The 18,375-nt window shown below is 44.4% G+C and overlaps 1 protein-coding gene across 1 annotated transcript in view; it reads right to left on the minus strand.

Annotated features, from left to right (window-relative positions):
* Window positions 1–18,375, minus strand: part of PTAR1 (protein prenyltransferase alpha subunit repeat containing 1) — a 60,475-nt gene that overhangs the window by 11,459 nt on the left and 30,641 nt on the right. The window contains exons 4-6 of the mRNA XM_088475708.1: window positions 17,580–17,684; window positions 14,763–14,976; window positions 6,285–6,544 (exon numbers count right to left, since the gene is read on the minus strand). Coding sequence (XP_088331834.1) covers window positions 6,285–6,544; window positions 14,763–14,976; window positions 17,580–17,684 — 579 coding nt within the window. The remainder of the gene's footprint in view (window positions 1–6,284; window positions 6,545–14,762; window positions 14,977–17,579; window positions 17,685–18,375) is intronic.

Genomic DNA, 18,375 nt, shown 5'->3' on the forward strand with positions numbered 1-18,375 from the left:
GACCTAGTGGAATGAGCCTTCAGAGAAGGAGGGACCGGTAGGCCTTCATGAAGATAAGCTTCAGAAATAGCCATACGGATCCAGGCTGCCAAAGTTTGCTTTGAAGCAGGCCAACCCTTTTTACGGAAGCCATAGAGGACAAACAAAGCGTCCGACTTCCTAAACGAAGAAGTGCGGTCAACATAAGTCCTTAAGGCCCGCACAACATCCAAAGAGGCCTCACCCACGGAAAGACCCGGTGAGTTAAAGGCCGGAACAACTATTTCCTCGTTAACATGAAACTGGGAAACAACTTTGGGAAGAAACTCGGGCCGAGTGCGGAGCACTGCCCTGTTCCCATAAAAAACCAAGAAAGGGGGTCTACAAGAAAGAGCCCCTAACTCAGAAACACGTCTGGCCGAAGCAATGGCCAGAAGGAAAACAGTCTTAGCTGTTAGCCATTTAAGATCCACTGAGCCCAGTGGTTCAAACGGCGGTCCTTGGAGAGCCCTCAGGACCACAGCCAAATCCCAAGGCGCCACAGGTGGAACAAAGGGCAGCTGAATGCGAAGAACACCCTGCATAAAGGTGCGCACATCCGGGATTGTAGCAATCCTACGGTGAAACCAGACAGATAGGGCCGAAACCTGTACCTTCAAAGAAGCAAGGCGAAGCCCATGATCTAGTCCCGCTTGCAGGAAGGCGAGAATCCGAGACAGACGAAACTCCCGCGGTGCATAACCTCTCGGTCGACACCACTGGAAGAACGTATGCCACACGCGATGGTATATCCTCGCGGAAGACGGTTTCCGAGCTCGTAACATGGTACGCACCACAGAGCTGGAAAACCCCCGGGACCTCAGCATGGTCGTCTCAACAGCCACGCCGTCAAAGACAGCCGAGTCAGGTCCGGGTGAAGGCAAGGACCCTGAGACAGAAGGTCCGGTCGTAGCGGCAACCGCAGAGGACTGTCCACGGACAGACCCTGAAGGTCTGAGAACCAGTGCCGTCTGGGCCACGCGGGAGCTATCAACAGGAGCGTCCCTCCTTCCTGTTTGAATTTCCGGATTACCCGTGGAAGAAGGGAGACCGGAGGGAACAGGTATGCGAACCGGAACGTCCACCGGACGGACAGAGCATCCACCAGAGACGCCCCTTCGTCTCTTGTGCGAGACCCGTACACCGGCAACTTGTTGTTGTGCCGGGACGCCATGAGGTCGATTTCTGGAAGACCCCACCTGTCCACCAGTAGTTGAAAAACGTCCGGGTGCAGGGACCATTCCCCCGGATGAACGTCCTGGCGACTTAGAAAGTCCGCCTCCCAATTTAGCACTCCCGGGATGAAGACCGCTGATATGGCCGGAAGATTGCGCTCCGCCCAAACCAGGATCCGAGAGACCTCTACGAGAGCCGCCCGACTGCGAGTTCCTCCTTGCCTGTTTATGTAGGCCACGGTGGTAGCGTTGTCCGACTGGACCTGCACCGGGCGACCCTGGAGAAACCGCTGTGCCTGCTGGAGAGCATTGAAGACCGCACGGAGTTCCAAGATATTTATTGGAAGCTCCGCTTCTGTCGGCGTCCACCTGCCCTGGAACAAGTGTGGACCCGAAACTGCTCCCCAGCCCCGAAGACTGGCGTCCGTTGTCAACAGGACCCAATTTGGAACCCAGAACGGACGTCCCTTGTTGAGGTGGGTCGTCTGTAACCACCACGCAAGGGACAGGCGAACCTCCTGGGTGAGCACAATCGTCTGGGACTTCAAAGACTGAGTCAGCCCGTTCCACTTGGACAGGATCAGGTGCTGCAGAGGTCTGGAGTGAAACTGGGCGTATTCCACCATGTCGAACACCGACACCATGGAGCCCAGTAACCTCATCGCCGAGTGTAAGGACACCCGGCGGTTGTGCAGGCAACTGCGCACCCTTGACTGTAAAGCAGAGATCTTGTCCTCCGTCACGAAGATCCTTTGCTGTCCCGAGTCCAATAAGGCTCCAAGATGCAGAATCCTCCGAGACGGGATTAGAGTGGACTTCTGCCAGTTGATTAGCCAGCCGTGCCGTTGCAGCAGTGCAATGGTCAGGTCCAAGTGGCGTAACAGGAGCTCTGGAGATCCTGCCACCAATAACAGGTCGTCCAAATACGGCAACATGCGGACTCCCTGCAGCCGCAGAGAAGCCGCCATGACCGCCATCACCTTGGTGAAAACACGTGGTGCTGTTGCCAGGCCAAAAGGTAACGCCCGAAACTGGAAGTGGTCGCTGCGGATTGCAAACCTGAGGAACTGTTGATGGCGCCAAAGAATAGGGACATGCAGGTAAGCGTCCTGTATGTCCAATGACACCAAGTAGTCCCCAGGTTCCAGCGCCAGAATGATGGACCGTAGGGTCTCCATCCGAAACTTCGGGACCCGCAAAGACTTGTTGAGTGCTTTGAGGTTGAGAATCGGACGATATGACCCATTGGGTTTCTGTACCAAAAATAGATTTGAATAGAAACCCTGGCCCCTCTGGGAGAATGGAACCGCCACTATAACTCCAGCCTGGAGCATAGTGTGCAATACCTTCCGCAGCTCCGTAGCCTTGTTCCGGTCTGATGGGAGACCCGTGGTGAAGAAGCGAGCCGGGGGTCTGTGCCGGAAGGAGAGGGCGTATCCGTGGGAAACCACCTCCAGAACCCAAGTGTCTGTCGTAGTGGTCGACCAACACTGGGCGAACTGTAGCAGGCGGCCTCCCACCCTGGGATCCCCCAAAGGGAGGCCCGGACCGTAAGGCCGCAGGCTTGTCATCTGGCTTGGGGGCCGGACGTCTGGTACTCCATGCCTGCTTCCGGGGCTTGACCGATTTCTTAGGGCCAGCCTGTCGAGGAAACGACTGTGGTTTGGGCCTGCCCTGGGCCCTAGATGACCGAAAGGACGATGGTCCCGAACCAGAAGGAGCAGCGGCCGACGGGAGACAAGCAGATTTGGCTGCCGCCAGCGTGGCCACAATCTTATCCAGATCCGGACCGAAGAGAACTTCTCCGGTAAACGGCAACGCTTCCAGACCTTTCTTGGAATCTGCGTCCGCCTTCCAGGATCGCAGCCACAAGGTGCGACGAGCAGCTACCGCTGCTGAAGAAATTCTAGACACCAGAGTACTAATGTCTAGAGCCTCCTCGTTGATGTAGGTGGCCGAATCACGGAGATTGCCAATCAACTCCGCCTGATCGGCCGGACAGTCGGATTCAAAAGAAGCCTCTAATGAATCCGCCCAGCGCTCCATCGCTCTGGCAACCCAGCAAATGGCCATAGCCGGCCGTGCTGCCCCCCCTGCAAGGGAATAAGCGGACTTCAGGCAGATTTCTACCTTGCGGTCCGTAGCATCCTTAAGGGAGGACATGGATGGCATCGGCAATGTGGCACTACGGACAAGACGGGTCACGTGAGAATCCACCTGTGGAGGGGATTCCCACTTAGCAAAATAATTATCCGCGAACGGATAAGCCACCGCCAGGCGTCTCTGCGGCTGGTATCTTTTGCCAGGTTGTTTCCACGCCTCCTCTAAATGGTCCACCAACTGACCCGAAAGAGGAAAGACTGTGGCATCGCCCTTCACATCTTTGAAAAAGGCATACTTAGATTTAGCCGCTGGGGGAACTTCGTCCTCAATCACCAAGGCTGTGCGGACCGCCCGAATAAGTCCAGGAATATATACTTTGGACTTAGCATCAGCGTCCTTAGTATGGAGAGGTTCCTGATCGTAAGGATCCAGAATCTCCCCATCATCAGACGTCCCTTCGTCATCCTCATAAGGAGCGGACAGAGACGCCACCGGCCTTTTATGAGGCCGCATCACAGACTCCCCTTGCAACACATCCGACAAGTGCTGTACAGAACTCGTCAGGGAGTTAACCCACGCTGGCTCCTGAGAACCCGGGAGCGGGGAAATAGGGAGACTGTGGGGTACCACCAATTGTCGTGGGAACCCCTGCATGGGTGACGACACCACAGACTGCTGGGACAAACCCATCGGAGTAAACGCGGGCTGTGGAGCTAACTGGCCCACTAAAGCTGTTAACGCCTGAGCGAAACAAGCCCAGGGCGGCTCCTGTACCGGTGCTGTAACCGTAATAGGCCGCGCCATGGACAAACACTGCCGGCAAAGGCCCTCCGCGCTACCCTCCCCCTCCGCTAACGGTACTTTGCACGTGGTACACTGTAGCCGGAGGGGAAAATCACTTTCAGACATGATGGCACCACGTATGTGACCTCTCTCACCAATTAAGTATTAAATAGGCGAGAGACCACCCTGCAGCACCGCACCGCAAGGGCTTTAGCAGAAGAACAGGGACAGTAATAAAGCTGACAGTTTAGAGAAGAAAAGTTACAGGCAGCAGCGCTAGCACAGTCACATACAATGCAGAGAAATAACAATTCCTGCACTAACAGCGCTGATCACTCAACTACACAGACACAGGGCCTGGTAGGACACAGCGCTGCATACACAGACCTGACCACAGCGGAGGAGAGGTATGCGGGGGGACCCAGACCACGATGCTTCCGTCCAGCGCTTCCAGCAGCGTTCACCATGCGTTCTGGAGAAGATGGCCGCCAAGGAGCAGAGAGGAGGCTGGCCTGGGGGAGGAGCGCTGCCACAGGACCAGTCGGCAGCATGCAGAGAGGGCTGTGTGCAGCGGGGGAGGCGCCGGCTGTGAGACAGGGAAGGCGCGCTCCCCTGGCATGCATTTAACCCCTGGGACGCCGCAGCGCTACCGCTCTGCTGCGGTCCGCTGTCCCAGGGGGTAGTGGAAGCGCAGGTTGGTCGCCTGGCTCCACGCTGCAGCCAGTCCCCAGGGAGCCCCCTGCCTGGGGACTTAGGACCATGTGATCAGCGGGGACCCACCGCGGGACCCCGCTGCTTACCTCTGTCCCCCTTGAATCCGGCCATGGTCCGGAGCATCTGGGGTCACCGCTAGCTGTGACCCCAGACGCCCACCAGCATCCCCGGATCAGTACCGGCGTTCTGGTACCGGCGGGGTGTAGGGAAGACAGCATGGACGTCAGGACTGACTGTCCATGCTGTTCATCCAGATGTGCAGCCACAGCTGCATGAAGAATAAGCTTCAGGGGCTCTTCTAGCCCCCACTCCAACAGGTGCACCCGACTCCGGCCGGGCACCAAACTAAACTGAGGTGCCTTGGCCCGGGGGCGGGGTATAGGAGGGGGACCTAGTGCATCCTGGGAGGCTGAAAGCTTAACTCTTTGGTGCCCTGCGACTGACGTCACACCTATACCCCAAGGTATCCTGTGGATACCCTATGGACCCTGAAGTAGAAAAAAACAAATTCCATAGGTCCGTGATTAAAATAAAAAGTATACCAAGGGGACTCACTGTATAATTTATGTGGTAATGCAGAACTGTATAGAATTATTTGTGTCACTAAATAGCAGCATTTTGAAAAAATTGGGTCATTCCATCTTAGGCCCGTATTCAATTTGGGAGCGAAAAGTCAGTGCCTTGACTTTTCGCTCCACATCGGAGCGAGATTCCGACTTTTCGCAGCCTAATTGTATACCCCCCTTAGTGTTTAGTCTACTCTGTCTAACCAGAGCTTTGGGGATGGTTAGTGTAATGGATTTGTAGGTTCTAGATTACTGCAGAAGCTCAGGAAGACTGGCTGTGTGTAGCACTCTTCAGGGCTACTTCTAGAGGGAGAGGCATCTTAGTATAATATTTGATTTAGATGGCTGTGCAGCTTTACACCGTTCTCTGCATATATTACAAAAGAAAACCCAACTGTAATAGGAACAACATGGTAGGAACAATTGGACCATGAGCAAATGCAGTGAGTAGTCAGTCATCTCTTTACCTGCAATGACTGAAATGTTGTTGTCAGCTCTACCACCGTCCACTCTAATTTAGTGAACAGGCCGGTGGCCGACTCCAGGAATAAACACGCACAGGTCTATGTAGGAAGATACAACTAGTTGTGTTGGTCATAGTGTCAGAGCAGTGAATGTAGAAGGATTGCTGCTGAGCTGCAGGGGAGAACAATAAAGCAGTAGGCTAATGCCAGTCCAACACAGAGAGCAATGGTAGAACAATAAACTGAAAGGTTATAAATGCTTTCACTTCCCCAGAACATTGCAGTGGACCATAGAGAACACTTCCCCTTTCTAGGTTCACTACATGATGGGATAAATATACCTAAACCCCCATATGTAAAACGGATATTTTAAAATCACATATAAACAGGAGACTCTGAAGCATTTCAATGATAGATCAATGTAACAAAACCAATTTACACCAATTAAATGTTTGTCTCACCTGTGGCACCAGATAGCTTCATGCCCTGGGTAAGATTCTATAAGATCTCTGCTAAGTTCCATTTCTTCTTCTATGAAGAGTGGCAGATCCAGTCGTGGCGTCTCCTCTTCTATGGGAAGACTGGGACTTGTGTTTTCACAGTCTGTTTGCGCTTTAACCAGTAAAGACTTCAGCAAGAACTGACGATAATGGAAACCACTGTGGTCTGACACATGCATGGAAACCCAGTGTTTTGTGGAAGACAACTCATCTAAAAGAAGCTGAACAGAAGAAATAAAATTATTGTTTATCTTAATGAAGACCCTTAATTCTAGGAGATAAGTATAGGATTCCATTGTTAGATGAAAATCAAAATAGTTGTCTAATTCAAGCACATGCTGAGCACATTTAAGAAGCTGCAATCACACACACTGACATCTATTTTATGTATTAGAATTGCAGACAACAAAAGAATACAAAAGCAGTGAACCACTGTGTAAATTACGTTCTTTGCTTTTCTATAATTTTTGTACTAAATATTCTCTTTTTGTTTCATATGAAAGCTTTGCATATACAGATTAGGCTCTATGTTAATGCAAAAAAAAAATCTCTCTAGCGCAGTCCTTTAAAACAACATCTCAGAAATCAGTAAATATAAAATGATTGCTTAGTATGATCACCAGTAACGCCCCAAGCTGGTGGACACTGCTTATCTACTGTAGAGTGAAAGTACCAAGAGCTCCAAATACTTATTTAATAAGAACCGTTACTTTCTTGCTACTCTCTGTGAGACCACTTGGCAGCTCTCAGCTACAATGTCATCAAAGCTCTCGAAGTTCAATCAAAAGGGGAATGTCAAAAGTAAAAGGCCTAAAATCACAGCAATCACCATAACAAACTTATCTGTTCAGCTTTTATGTACAGGATGACCCTCATACATAGATGCATCCCAATTAAAACATTATAGGGGGTATTCAATCAGGCTGCGAAAACTCGAAATCGGCGATAAATTATCGCCGATGACGTCCTTTTCGCCAATTTCAATTATCCCTGTATTCAATTACATTGACTGTTAGCTGGTGCGAAAAGTCAATGTAAAAAAACGGGAATAAATATTCGCCTGCCTTTAGCAGGCGAAACATAATGCAGAATTGAGGTTTAGGGGTGCAGGCTTTAAAAAAATAGCCTGGGGTGAAAAAAATAAAATAAAGTAAAAACCACTTCTAAAATAGTTAAATATAATCCAGAAGGGGGTCGGAAGTATGGGGCAGGTGTTTTCTTCCATGCGGGTGATAGTGGCAGGTGCATTTTTGAAGAAATTTCAAAATGCACTTTAGGGACTTAAAAATATGCTTACACCATTTTCATGTACCCCAAATTTGATAGGAATAGTTATTTTCCCAAAAAAACAAATCTAAGTGCTTTTCTTCACCACTTCTTCATAGCCGCAAATATGCAACTGCCACGGCTATTACAAAACCCGACTTCCTTCAGCAGGCAAAAATGGAGGTACCCATAGTGATCTACCATGTCTGGACATCTTTAGGGGGGTCCCAGGCACATTTCCCTAAAATTCCCGCTTTTATTCGTAGATAGTGCAAACAGTAAATTTAAAAAAACTGAGATAAATTTTTCACTTGCCTTTAGGGTGAAAAAAAGAGCAGAACTGGGGTTTAGGCGTGCAGGCTTAAAAAAAAATAGCCTGCACCCTTGGGAATGCCCCCCTAAAACGAAATATGAAAAAAAAAAAAAAGGGACACCCCAATGTTTATTTTATTTTTTTTAATGTTTGGGGTGAACAGAAAAAAAATAGGGGAACAGTGTTTAAAAATAGCAAAATAGGTTCAAGGGTATTCTGTAAGTATGCGGCAGGTGTTTTCTAGAATAGGCAGTTAGTGGCAGGTGCTTTTGTTTGCAGAATTTAAAAAAAAATACTTTAGGGACTAAAAAATATGTTAGTACGCAATTTCATGTACCCCAAATTTGATGGGACCACTTTTAAAAACGAAAAAAAAAAAGCTAAGTGCTCTTCTGCATCAGTTCTTCAAAGTCGGGAAAAAAACCACCTGCAGCGGCTATTTAAAAACCTGACTTTCTTTTGCAGGCAAAAACGGGATACCCTTAGTGATCACCCAGGTTTGGACATCTTTAGGGGGGGGTTCCTACAATTATTTACCAAAAATTCCTGTATTTTTTCGCCGATCAAAGTTTTGCCTGTTCCCGATTTTGCCTACTTTGGAATTGAATACGGGGAATAACGGGTACGCGCGCAATACTTTTCCACGTGGAAAACAGGCGAAGGAGGCGAAAAGTCCAGCAGGCGAAAAGTCTGGACTTTTCGCCTCAAATTGAATACGGGCCTATGTCTCTCTATGGAGCCTACCATATTTTTCCTTATATCAAACAGTTTAATTCTATCTAGAAATTAAGGGCTTAATTCAAAGATGTATGCAGACCAAATGGTTTACGTACATCTCCGATGGTGTGTCATCTGCGTGAACATCAGTCACCTGAGTAACCTGAGGGTTACTCAGATTGACTGTACGGAGCATCGTATTATCTGCGTGAACATCAAAGACGCAGTGGCTGTGTGATATGCGTCCATTAATATATCCACTTTGTTTTAGTGTAGAACATCTCCCCCTTTTCAAAACCTCACTGTAATTTCCATATCCCAAAAAAAGAAAAGCTTTTAATAATGGTCACTGTGTTTGAGAATAAAAAATGATGGGGCCATTCATGATGGGGTTTCTAACATGCTTAGTTGTTTAAGGTTTCTTTACCCTATTTTTCTACAGGTTCATTCTAAATATAGCCTGTTACAAGAGTATGTCAAAAAAGATACTTTGCACCACATATAATAAGAACTTTACTGTAAAAGCACAACCACTTTTTTTATATAAAATAATCTCATTTTAAACTGTATACTGTTTAAGTAAAACACTGTCTACTAAAGGTGTTTCTGTATGGTTTTAGTAAATAATGCTTTTATGAAACCTATGAAATATTTCTAGAAGCAGGTTTTTCTTTCTTTTTGTGGTTTCTTTTGCAAGTGTGATCCACTAAATATACTGCATGAAGGTTAGCACAAGCAGGCCATATGATAACCTTTTAACACACAGCAATAAAAATCCACATTAAAAGTATTTCTCGCCAAGGCATTTAGTTTAGTTGGCAATATTTTAAACATGAGATGTGTGATCTACAGCTCAGATCTCCCCCATATTGTGTCAAATAAAAAAAAGTAGTTCCTCATTTAATGTGATAGGTCGTCTAGTTTATAAAATGGAAGGTCTTGTTGGGCTACACAGAGGGCCTGATTCACAGATGCACGCAATCCGCATGCAAAGCCGATGTTTACGTAGTTGAGCGATTTTTGCAATTGCAAAAAAAAAAAATCTTTAAACTTGCACAGAGTGTAAGCACAAAGGTGCTGCTGTGATGGAGACAGACCATATTATAAATGTTGTGGAAAAGTGATGTGGGTTCCTGGGCAGTGGCTAGAAATGAACACAAAAAAAGGTCCATTCAATGGGCGCATTATGGGAACATCATGATGCAAGCGGCTGCATTCCCTGACCTACAGCTGCAGCACAGGAGGCCAGAGTCAGATGGAGAGACTGTACCTATTATAGGGCTGGGGCAAGTTTCCATGGTGGCATATAAAAATGCACCAATCGGTATTACAAAGTGTACTGATGGCAAAAGAGGGCGTCTCAGTCCTTGCACATTCTGTCGCACGGATGTACACAATGGAAAAAGTTTGAAGTGGCATTTGCATAAAGCCGCAGACTCAGAATCATGCCCAGTAATAGTGCTTAAATCGAGACAGTGAAAATTAAAAAGAAAAGAAAACATGCATTTTCGTTTCAAGTGCAGATTTTTTTTGACAAAACTTGCACATACAAATGTGTCCTTATAAATCTTTGCTGCAGTTGCGCTAAAAAAAACCCTCTCAGTGCACCAAGTACCGTGAGACTCTGCTAGCACCGGGTGTCATGTTGGCTGAAAATGCGCCATAGGTCCGTATTCAATTAGAGGCAAAATAGTTTTCGCCGATGCGCGGTTTTCGCCCATTTCTGAAGTATCGCCCTATTCAATTGCAGGACGTTTTTGCCTAGGTGAAAACTCCATAGGCATAAGCAGGCAAAAAAAATTTCCACCCAAAGGCAGGAGAAAAGAAGTGCAAAATCCATATTTTGGGGTAAAAATGCAGAGACTTGGTTCAGAACCCTTTGGACAACCTAATGACTACTTAGGCAAAAAAAAATAAAAAAATTTAATTCATCCCAAAAAAAGACAATTTTTGGGGTGAAAATCCAAAAGTGTTTGAAAATTGGGCTAAAGTACTGGGATAGGTATTTTGGGGTGCTGTATGCATGGGACAGGTGTTTTTAGGATTGCAGGATGGTGCAGCAGGTGTATTTAAAAAAAAAATTATTCTGCACTTTACAAACACCAAAATATACTAGCATCCATTTACATGTACCTCCAGTTTAACTACAGCAATTTTTTTTCATGAAGCTCAAAATTGAGCTCAAGTGCATCCTGTTTCCACTGATCATCCTTGATATGTTCCTACAGCTTAATTGGAGTCCGCTTGTGGTAAATTCAGTTGATTGGACATAATTTTGAAAGGCATACTTGTGCATGTCAGAGCACAAACCAAGCATGAAATCCAAGGAATTGTCTGTAGACCTCCGAGACAGGATTGTCTCGAGGCACAAATCTGGGGAAGGGTACAGAAAAATATCTGCTGCTTTGAAGGTCCCAATGAGCACAGTGGCCTCCATCATCCATAAATGGAAGAAGTTCGGAACCACCAGGCCAGCCATTTAAAATGAGCGATCAGGAGAGAAGGGCCCTACAGTGGCAGGAACTGGGAGACTAGTCAGGATAGAGGGAAAGATGAATGCAGCAATGTACAGAGACATCCTGGATGAAAACCTGCTCCAGAGCGCTCTTGACCTCAGACTGGGGCATCTTTCAGCAGGCAACAACCCTAAGCGCACAGCCAAGATATCAAAGGAGTGGCTTCAGGACAACTCCATGAATGTCCTTGAGTGGCCCAGCCAGAGCCCAGACTTGAATCCGATTGAACATCTTTGGAGAGATCTGAAAATGGCTGTGCATCGACCCTTCCCATCCAACCTGATGGAGCTTGAGTGGTGCTGCAAAGAGGAATGGCCGAAACTGCCCAAAGATAGCTGTGCCAAGCTTGTGGCATCATATTCAAAAAGACTTGAGGCTGCAATTGCTGCCAAAGGTGCATAAACAAAGTATTGAGCAAAGGCTGTGAATACTTATGTACATGTGATTTTTTTAGTATTTTTTTTTTTCACTTAAATTTGCACAAATCTCAAAAAAACTTTTTACACATTGTCATTATGGGGTATTGTGTGTAGAATTATGAGGCCAAAATTGCATTTATTCCATTGTGGAATAAGGCTGTAACATAACAAAATGTGGAAAAAGTGAAGCATTGTGAATACTTTCTGGATGCACTGTATATGATATATCATTTTCAATAGTGACTTTAGAGGGCTTGAGTCAATGAAACCATATTTTAAGCTGTTTCTGTAGCACTCTAACTATGCAATGGGATTTATTTGGTGGATACAATATGCAATGCGCCTGAATATAGTCAAGCTTTCCCGAGGGAGTGAGCTGAAACGGTTTCTATCACTTTCATCTCTAGGTGTCATACTCTTTCCCTATTTCAATAAAATGTTGATACTTTTTTTTCAGATCTGCTACAGCAAAGTTTCAGAAATCCCAGGAGACCTGCACAAGTGTGAAAAATGGTTTAACAAAAATATTTCTATACAGCAGAAAAAAAGGGAGAGGCGTTAGCTGGTCTTTCTTTTGAACTGCAAAGCGCTAGGAGGAGAAAAAGAAAAAAAGTGCTGCCTCAGCTCTGTTTCACATAATGCTTTCATGTGAGTTCTATTACCTAAATCTATTTAACAGCTATGTTATAGAGCAGTACATATTACCTATAATGTACTGCATAAAATAATTTCACACCTATACAGATAAAGCCATGAAAAGCAATCTGGGCTATTTTACAGCACAAGATCATCATACAAATTCAGCAACAATTACATTTTTAGATTTAAAGGCTTAAATTGATATAATAGTGTCAGAGCATTCAAAGGATCTCCCTTTCCCTCTCTTGGTTAAGCTGTAGGATAGCATGTTAATTGCTCGAGCTTGTGGTTCTAAGGTTTGAGGTATATTATTTTCAGAAACTCTATTATAGTGGATTCTACTAGAAACTAATTATGCCAAATTAGAATTTATTAGCTTTAAAATGTACTTGGATAACTACGGATACCACTCAGAAAGACACCAGATACAAGTAAGTTGTTAAGAACAGATCCTCCATAGCAACCTCTGAAACCATGGCTACAATGAATACAGTCCAGTCTTTCTGTGGCTACACATACTGGTAAGGAATGTCCATTTTTCATTGTCTCCCAGATGGCAGCAAGAATATTTTTGATGACAGAAGCTGATTGGTTGGTACTTGATCTCTCTCCAAGGCTTAGTATATTCCCACCCATTAAGGGTTATTCCAGTAAGCTGTAGAAGTCAGCACTATTACATACACCAGTGGTTCCCAAACTGTGTGCCGTGGCACCCTGGGGTGCCTCAGGACACTTGCAGGGGTGCCTCAGGTTGGTGATCCGGTACCACATAAAAAGATGTAATAGGCAAAACCAGTGCTGATGGCTGCCAATCAAAAAATATGTGGACAAAAAGAAGTGCAGCCCTGTCAACCACCACATAACTGAACCTTAGGGTGACATATAAGCTCAATTTACTTCATTTAGTTTTTGCTGAATTTCTCAATAAGAAATTTTTGCCCCTGGGGTGCCGTGGAAAAAATGCTGATACTCTAGGGCGTCGTGATTCGAAAAAGTTTGGGAACCACTGACTTAAAGATGTGATGTGTCTATAAACTGCAACAGATGAACCAACAATAAAGGTCACATGAGGAAATAGAGATGATTAACAGAAAAAGGCAATACAAATAGTGTAGTCACCATATCTGCTGCTATAAAAGTTATGATGAACAATATTGAAGTTTGCATGATAGGTTTAAACGGGATGAGAGGACATCTCTATTTCAAACAAGTTTGCTTCAATGTGAGCACTGTAGACATGTTAATTGTAAAGAAGTGTACTTGTTGAACACAGTGGAAGTCTTTTACAAAGTGCGGAACTTTGGTTGCGCCGTACAAAGACAGCCTGGGAATCACCATACACCTAGGTTTTCATCAGTTTATGGCAGCATTTGTGGTAGAGCAATAGTGTGTACACACCAAGGGGAAGAGTAGGGCAGAGGAAGGGAGTTCCTTGCAAAGTATGCACTAGTGCAGTATCTCCCAAACTTGAAGGGGGTGCCACGGGTTGGTGGTCCAGGACCAAACCAAACTTTTTATGGTCAATGTGATAAGCAAAACAAATGCTGCTGGCTGCCAATCATAAAATATATTGATTCAGAAGCCCAACCCTATCCACCACCACATAAGTGAACTAAAAGTGACCGGTAAGCACAATTTGCTTACGTTAATCATTTTTCTCAAAATTTCTCAATAGAAAACTTTTGGCGCAGGGGTGCCATGGAAAATCCTCATACTCTAGGGCGCCGTGATTCAAGAAAGTTTGGGAACCACTGCACTAGTGAGTAGACACAACAAATCTTGCAGAGATATACTGCGGCAGAGGGAAATTATTGAAATTAGATACATGGTTGGTGTCTACAGCTATACAAAAACATCCAGCCATTTTCACTCCGCAGAAGGACTGGAATTTGTCACCAGCCCTAGAGTCTTTTCACAGATGTTTTAACATGTAGTGTCTCCAATTTTCACCCCGGCAGGGAAGGTGCAAGGTTCACTCAAAACAATGTAATAATAAGTTTAACACACACACACACACACACCACATTTACTACAAACAATCCTAATATCCCATCACTATAATTTAAGTCATAAATGGAGCCAAACTAAACAGTTTGCAGAAGTGTCTCCCTACCGTACATGTACATCTTGTGTGCTGTGCTCAAACAAGGTGTTTTGCTGTGTACTTTGTAAATGACCACCAGTGCGTAGACAAATGGACTGATTTAATTAATTTTCATGTTTTTGGACTAAATCTATTACAGGTACGTGTATTCTTGTATTTGTTTGGACTAGAGATGAGCGGGTTCGGATTTACTCGGTTCTTTTCGCCTCTTTACCGCAAGTTCGGATTTATGTTATTGGCTACCCAAAACACGTGATAGCCGATAGCCAATAAAATGCCGTTTTGAGATCCGAGTAAAACCGAGTAAATCCGAACCCGCTCATCTCTAGTTTGGACCATTGAAGAGATGTGTATATTTTGCTGGTGTCTATAAATTAGCACTGGAAGCTCTTAAATAATAAAAATCTGCATAAATGTTTATTGTATTTCAAATGGTATAAGCCACGTACAGTAACAGTAAAATACCTTGACATTTAGTTTTCCCAGGTGCTGTAGAACCCATATACGATGGGACCAGGAATTGTAGTTGCTCGGGTACCTCCCTGCTGCTTTACAGCACACATTCATCTCTTCTTGCACAATTCCCTGAATCTGCTCTGTGAGTGTATGACAGCTTGTGTCCTTATGTGCCAACGAGGAAGAAAGGTTCTCCTGCAGGAGGCGCTGTAACACCCATCGCCTGTAACCATGGAAAGGGAGGTTTTATTACAGGCATTGTACAAGAATCAACGTTTTTCTCATGATATACTGCTTGCTTTAGCCTCATTTAGTGCTTGCATTAATCATTATTTATTATTGTTTATTCACAGTACATGGCTTTACTATATTACACCGCACTGTAGGGAGAATATTGAGTCAATCCCTGTCCCATTGAAGCTTACAGTCTAAATTCCCTAACACACAAATTAGTTTTTGTTTTTTTTGCAGTATTACAGAAAAAAAACCCATCTAAATATTGCAAGAACATAAAAACTCCCCACAGATGGCACCCTGGTACCACCTGAAATTATAGAGAGGGGACATTGGCATGGTCTTTATTACACATGATAGTTGTGAGTTTTTCCAGATAATTCAAACCTTTAAAATGTGTTTTCCCGCTACAGTGCAATGTGAATCTGCTTGTATACTGCACATCCCGGTGAACTCAGGCCTGTGATAAAAAAAATCTAATGCTTACTTGTAAATGGACATGTAGCCTGTACAGCAAGAACGCCTGGAAACAATAAGACACTCTCCACCCCTTCAACTCATTTTGAGAATGTTAGAAGGCCCATTATTTGTTTGGTAAAAGACAAAAACAATAGGCAATGGGGTTGGATGATTGACAGCTCAGATCCCAGCTACACACCAACATATAGGGTCCGAAAGTATAACAATCATTCTGCCATGTTGCAGAGCAAACATCTGCAATACTAGCTATCAGACTTGATAAATTACCTCTAATAAATAATGAGTGCTCTCCTAGAACCTTGAGAAGTCAATTACTCATCTTGTAAAAAAACAAAAATCTATATGTCCAGTTCCAACATATAAATTATTTCCCATGGTGCTGAGGGACCTGTAATACCATCAACCTACTCCAAGCTTATTTGAAATAAAAGCTACAGAGAAAGGGAGACATATGCATATTTGGGATATATATTGATTCCCAGCTATAAGAATTTGATGTGTTTTGGAAATAAAGCCCCAGAGGGAGCCCAGATGTAATACTCTCTCAGGAGATGCTAGCCACTCCAACTGTGGCTCACTGTAATGAGATACACTCCCAGGGGAAATCATTTCAAATGCTGCTGGCTCACAAACTCACTAGCAGCTCATATTTAATAAGGAAACAAATATTGAATTAATAGCTAATGTTGAATGTATTTAAACATTCAGCATTTATAATGCTTGGCATGTCGCCATTGGTCATGCCAATATTCATCATGTCGACGCTGATGAAACAGTGACATGATTAGAGTGTCGGCAAAATGTACCTGGTGGTCTAGCGGTGACTTACCTGGTACGGAGGGGAGGGGCCGGTGGCTCCAGCGGTGTCTTCTGGGTCCGGCAGGTACATCCTGATAACATTCGGAGAATGTATGACTAACCCTCCTAGTGTCTAATCCTAACCTCCCCTACCATAAGCCTAACCCAAACCATCCCCCCTTGTGCCTAACCCCTCCACGGTCCATGCAGAATGCAGGCATTTCACGTGTCAGCATTGCAAACATGTTGATATTCTACAGATGCCGACACATTCAACAGCGACTATGCAGCAATCATAACGGTCGACATTGTGGTGTCAACATTATGACTACATCCCTACAGAAATACATTCATATTGATCACATGATGTGTTACTAGGGAGGCATGTTAGATTAATGCATACAGTATCATTATACATGTATATCTAAATAGTTGTGTCTGACAGAGAAGCCACAAAATAGTAAGCAGTGCTTTCAGATAGGAGACATCAGATTAAATGGGAAAAGTAACATCCACAAAATATGTATGGAAGGAACAGCATTAATACATACTCTCCATATTACCCTAGCCAGAATCTTCTGACCTGATGAGGTGGGGCTTGTATTGACGTGTACATGATCTGTAAGGAATAACTCCATGCTAATAGCTAAGCCACTATCAATCCTTATATGCCTCTGCTTTGTAATTAGTCAGCAATGTAACTAGGAGCTCCCACATAAACTCCAAAAACTTTAGTGCCTTAGGCTTAGGAAATACACTCATAGTATATGTACAATACCTTTAATGTGTGCCCGATTTTAACTTTTCTTTCTTTGTAACACACATCTAATCCCAATACTCCTCCTTCCAGAGACCAGGATTACAACCACAATGCTCCTTTCTCTAAGCCAGCATATGGCCATAGCACTCCTCCCGAGTGCAGCAAACATGGTACTTGACATAAAGACATGTGAATAGAGCTTGGAAAAGCTATTCCAGCAAAAACATGTCATTTAATAGAGTCTTCAAAGGTGCAAAAGAGAAGCAAGGAAATACAGAATGCTTTTTAAGCCATATTATCACCTTGCAGGATGTCTATGCTACAGTCATACTTAGACTTAGATGGAAGAGAAGGGGAAGTACACTAGATCTATACACATATATTGCATAACAGGTTTCATTGCAAACCTAATCATGAAAACAAATCACGTTTCTTGCTCCCCTTCCCCCAAGACACTTATGTCATCTCAACTGCAACAAAATGTACAAGATGTAGGTTGAAAAGTTCATAATTTATTAGCAAATTAATTCTGCCATCTAATTATAAAATCAGACCTGTGAATCCATGTTTCAGGACTTTTAGGAAACTTAGTCAAAGCCAGCTTGCCTAGCTGTAAATCTTTTACTGGGTTTAGGGCACCAGACTGGATCAACTCTTTCCTGTTGAGAGAAAAACAATACACGTCACACTTGTGTTCTTATTTCATAGATTCTGGGTGTAAAAGAGCTCCATATATACCACAAAAAGAATCTGCAAAACTAGAATGCATCTAGAATGAAGAATAAGTTAAAAGAAAAAAAAAAAACCTTTAACTCACTATCCATATTTCTATACAACTGAAGATTACATGTGTAATTCAGCATAAATATATGAACCATAATATGACAGGTATTTTATTAAGTGTTCCAACAAACCTACTGGTTACATGTTTTGGCAATTCAACTGTTTACACAGCAGCTATTTTTTTAGGGCACCCGATGGAGCAATTCAGTTGTTGTTCCGTTCGGGCGCGATAGCTGCCGACATTTGTGCTCGCAACCTCAGCAGGGTGCTAGCAAAAAGGTGCAATAAACCCGTGGATAGGGCGTCCTACCAGAACTTTACATGGCTAAAACCGGTCTAATAGTATGTGAAGACGGCGATAAGTAATGGCCGACACTGGGCGTCCATTATAGCCGCCCCCACACAACTGAATTGCCCCTGATCTCTGTAGACTATAAAACTCAACTAATGCCTAATAATTAACTAAAATATACTACAGTTTTCAACAGTAAAGCACCTGTACTGCTTTTTGGAGGTGACAATATAAATAATATGTACAGTACTGTACAAATCACTATGTATTTGCTT

This window comes from Taudactylus pleione, unplaced genomic scaffold (assembly GCF_031769625.1).
Source record: "Taudactylus pleione unplaced genomic scaffold, aTauple2 ptg000177l, whole genome shotgun sequence".
Lineage (NCBI taxonomy): Eukaryota > Metazoa > Chordata > Amphibia > Anura > Myobatrachidae > Taudactylus > Taudactylus pleione.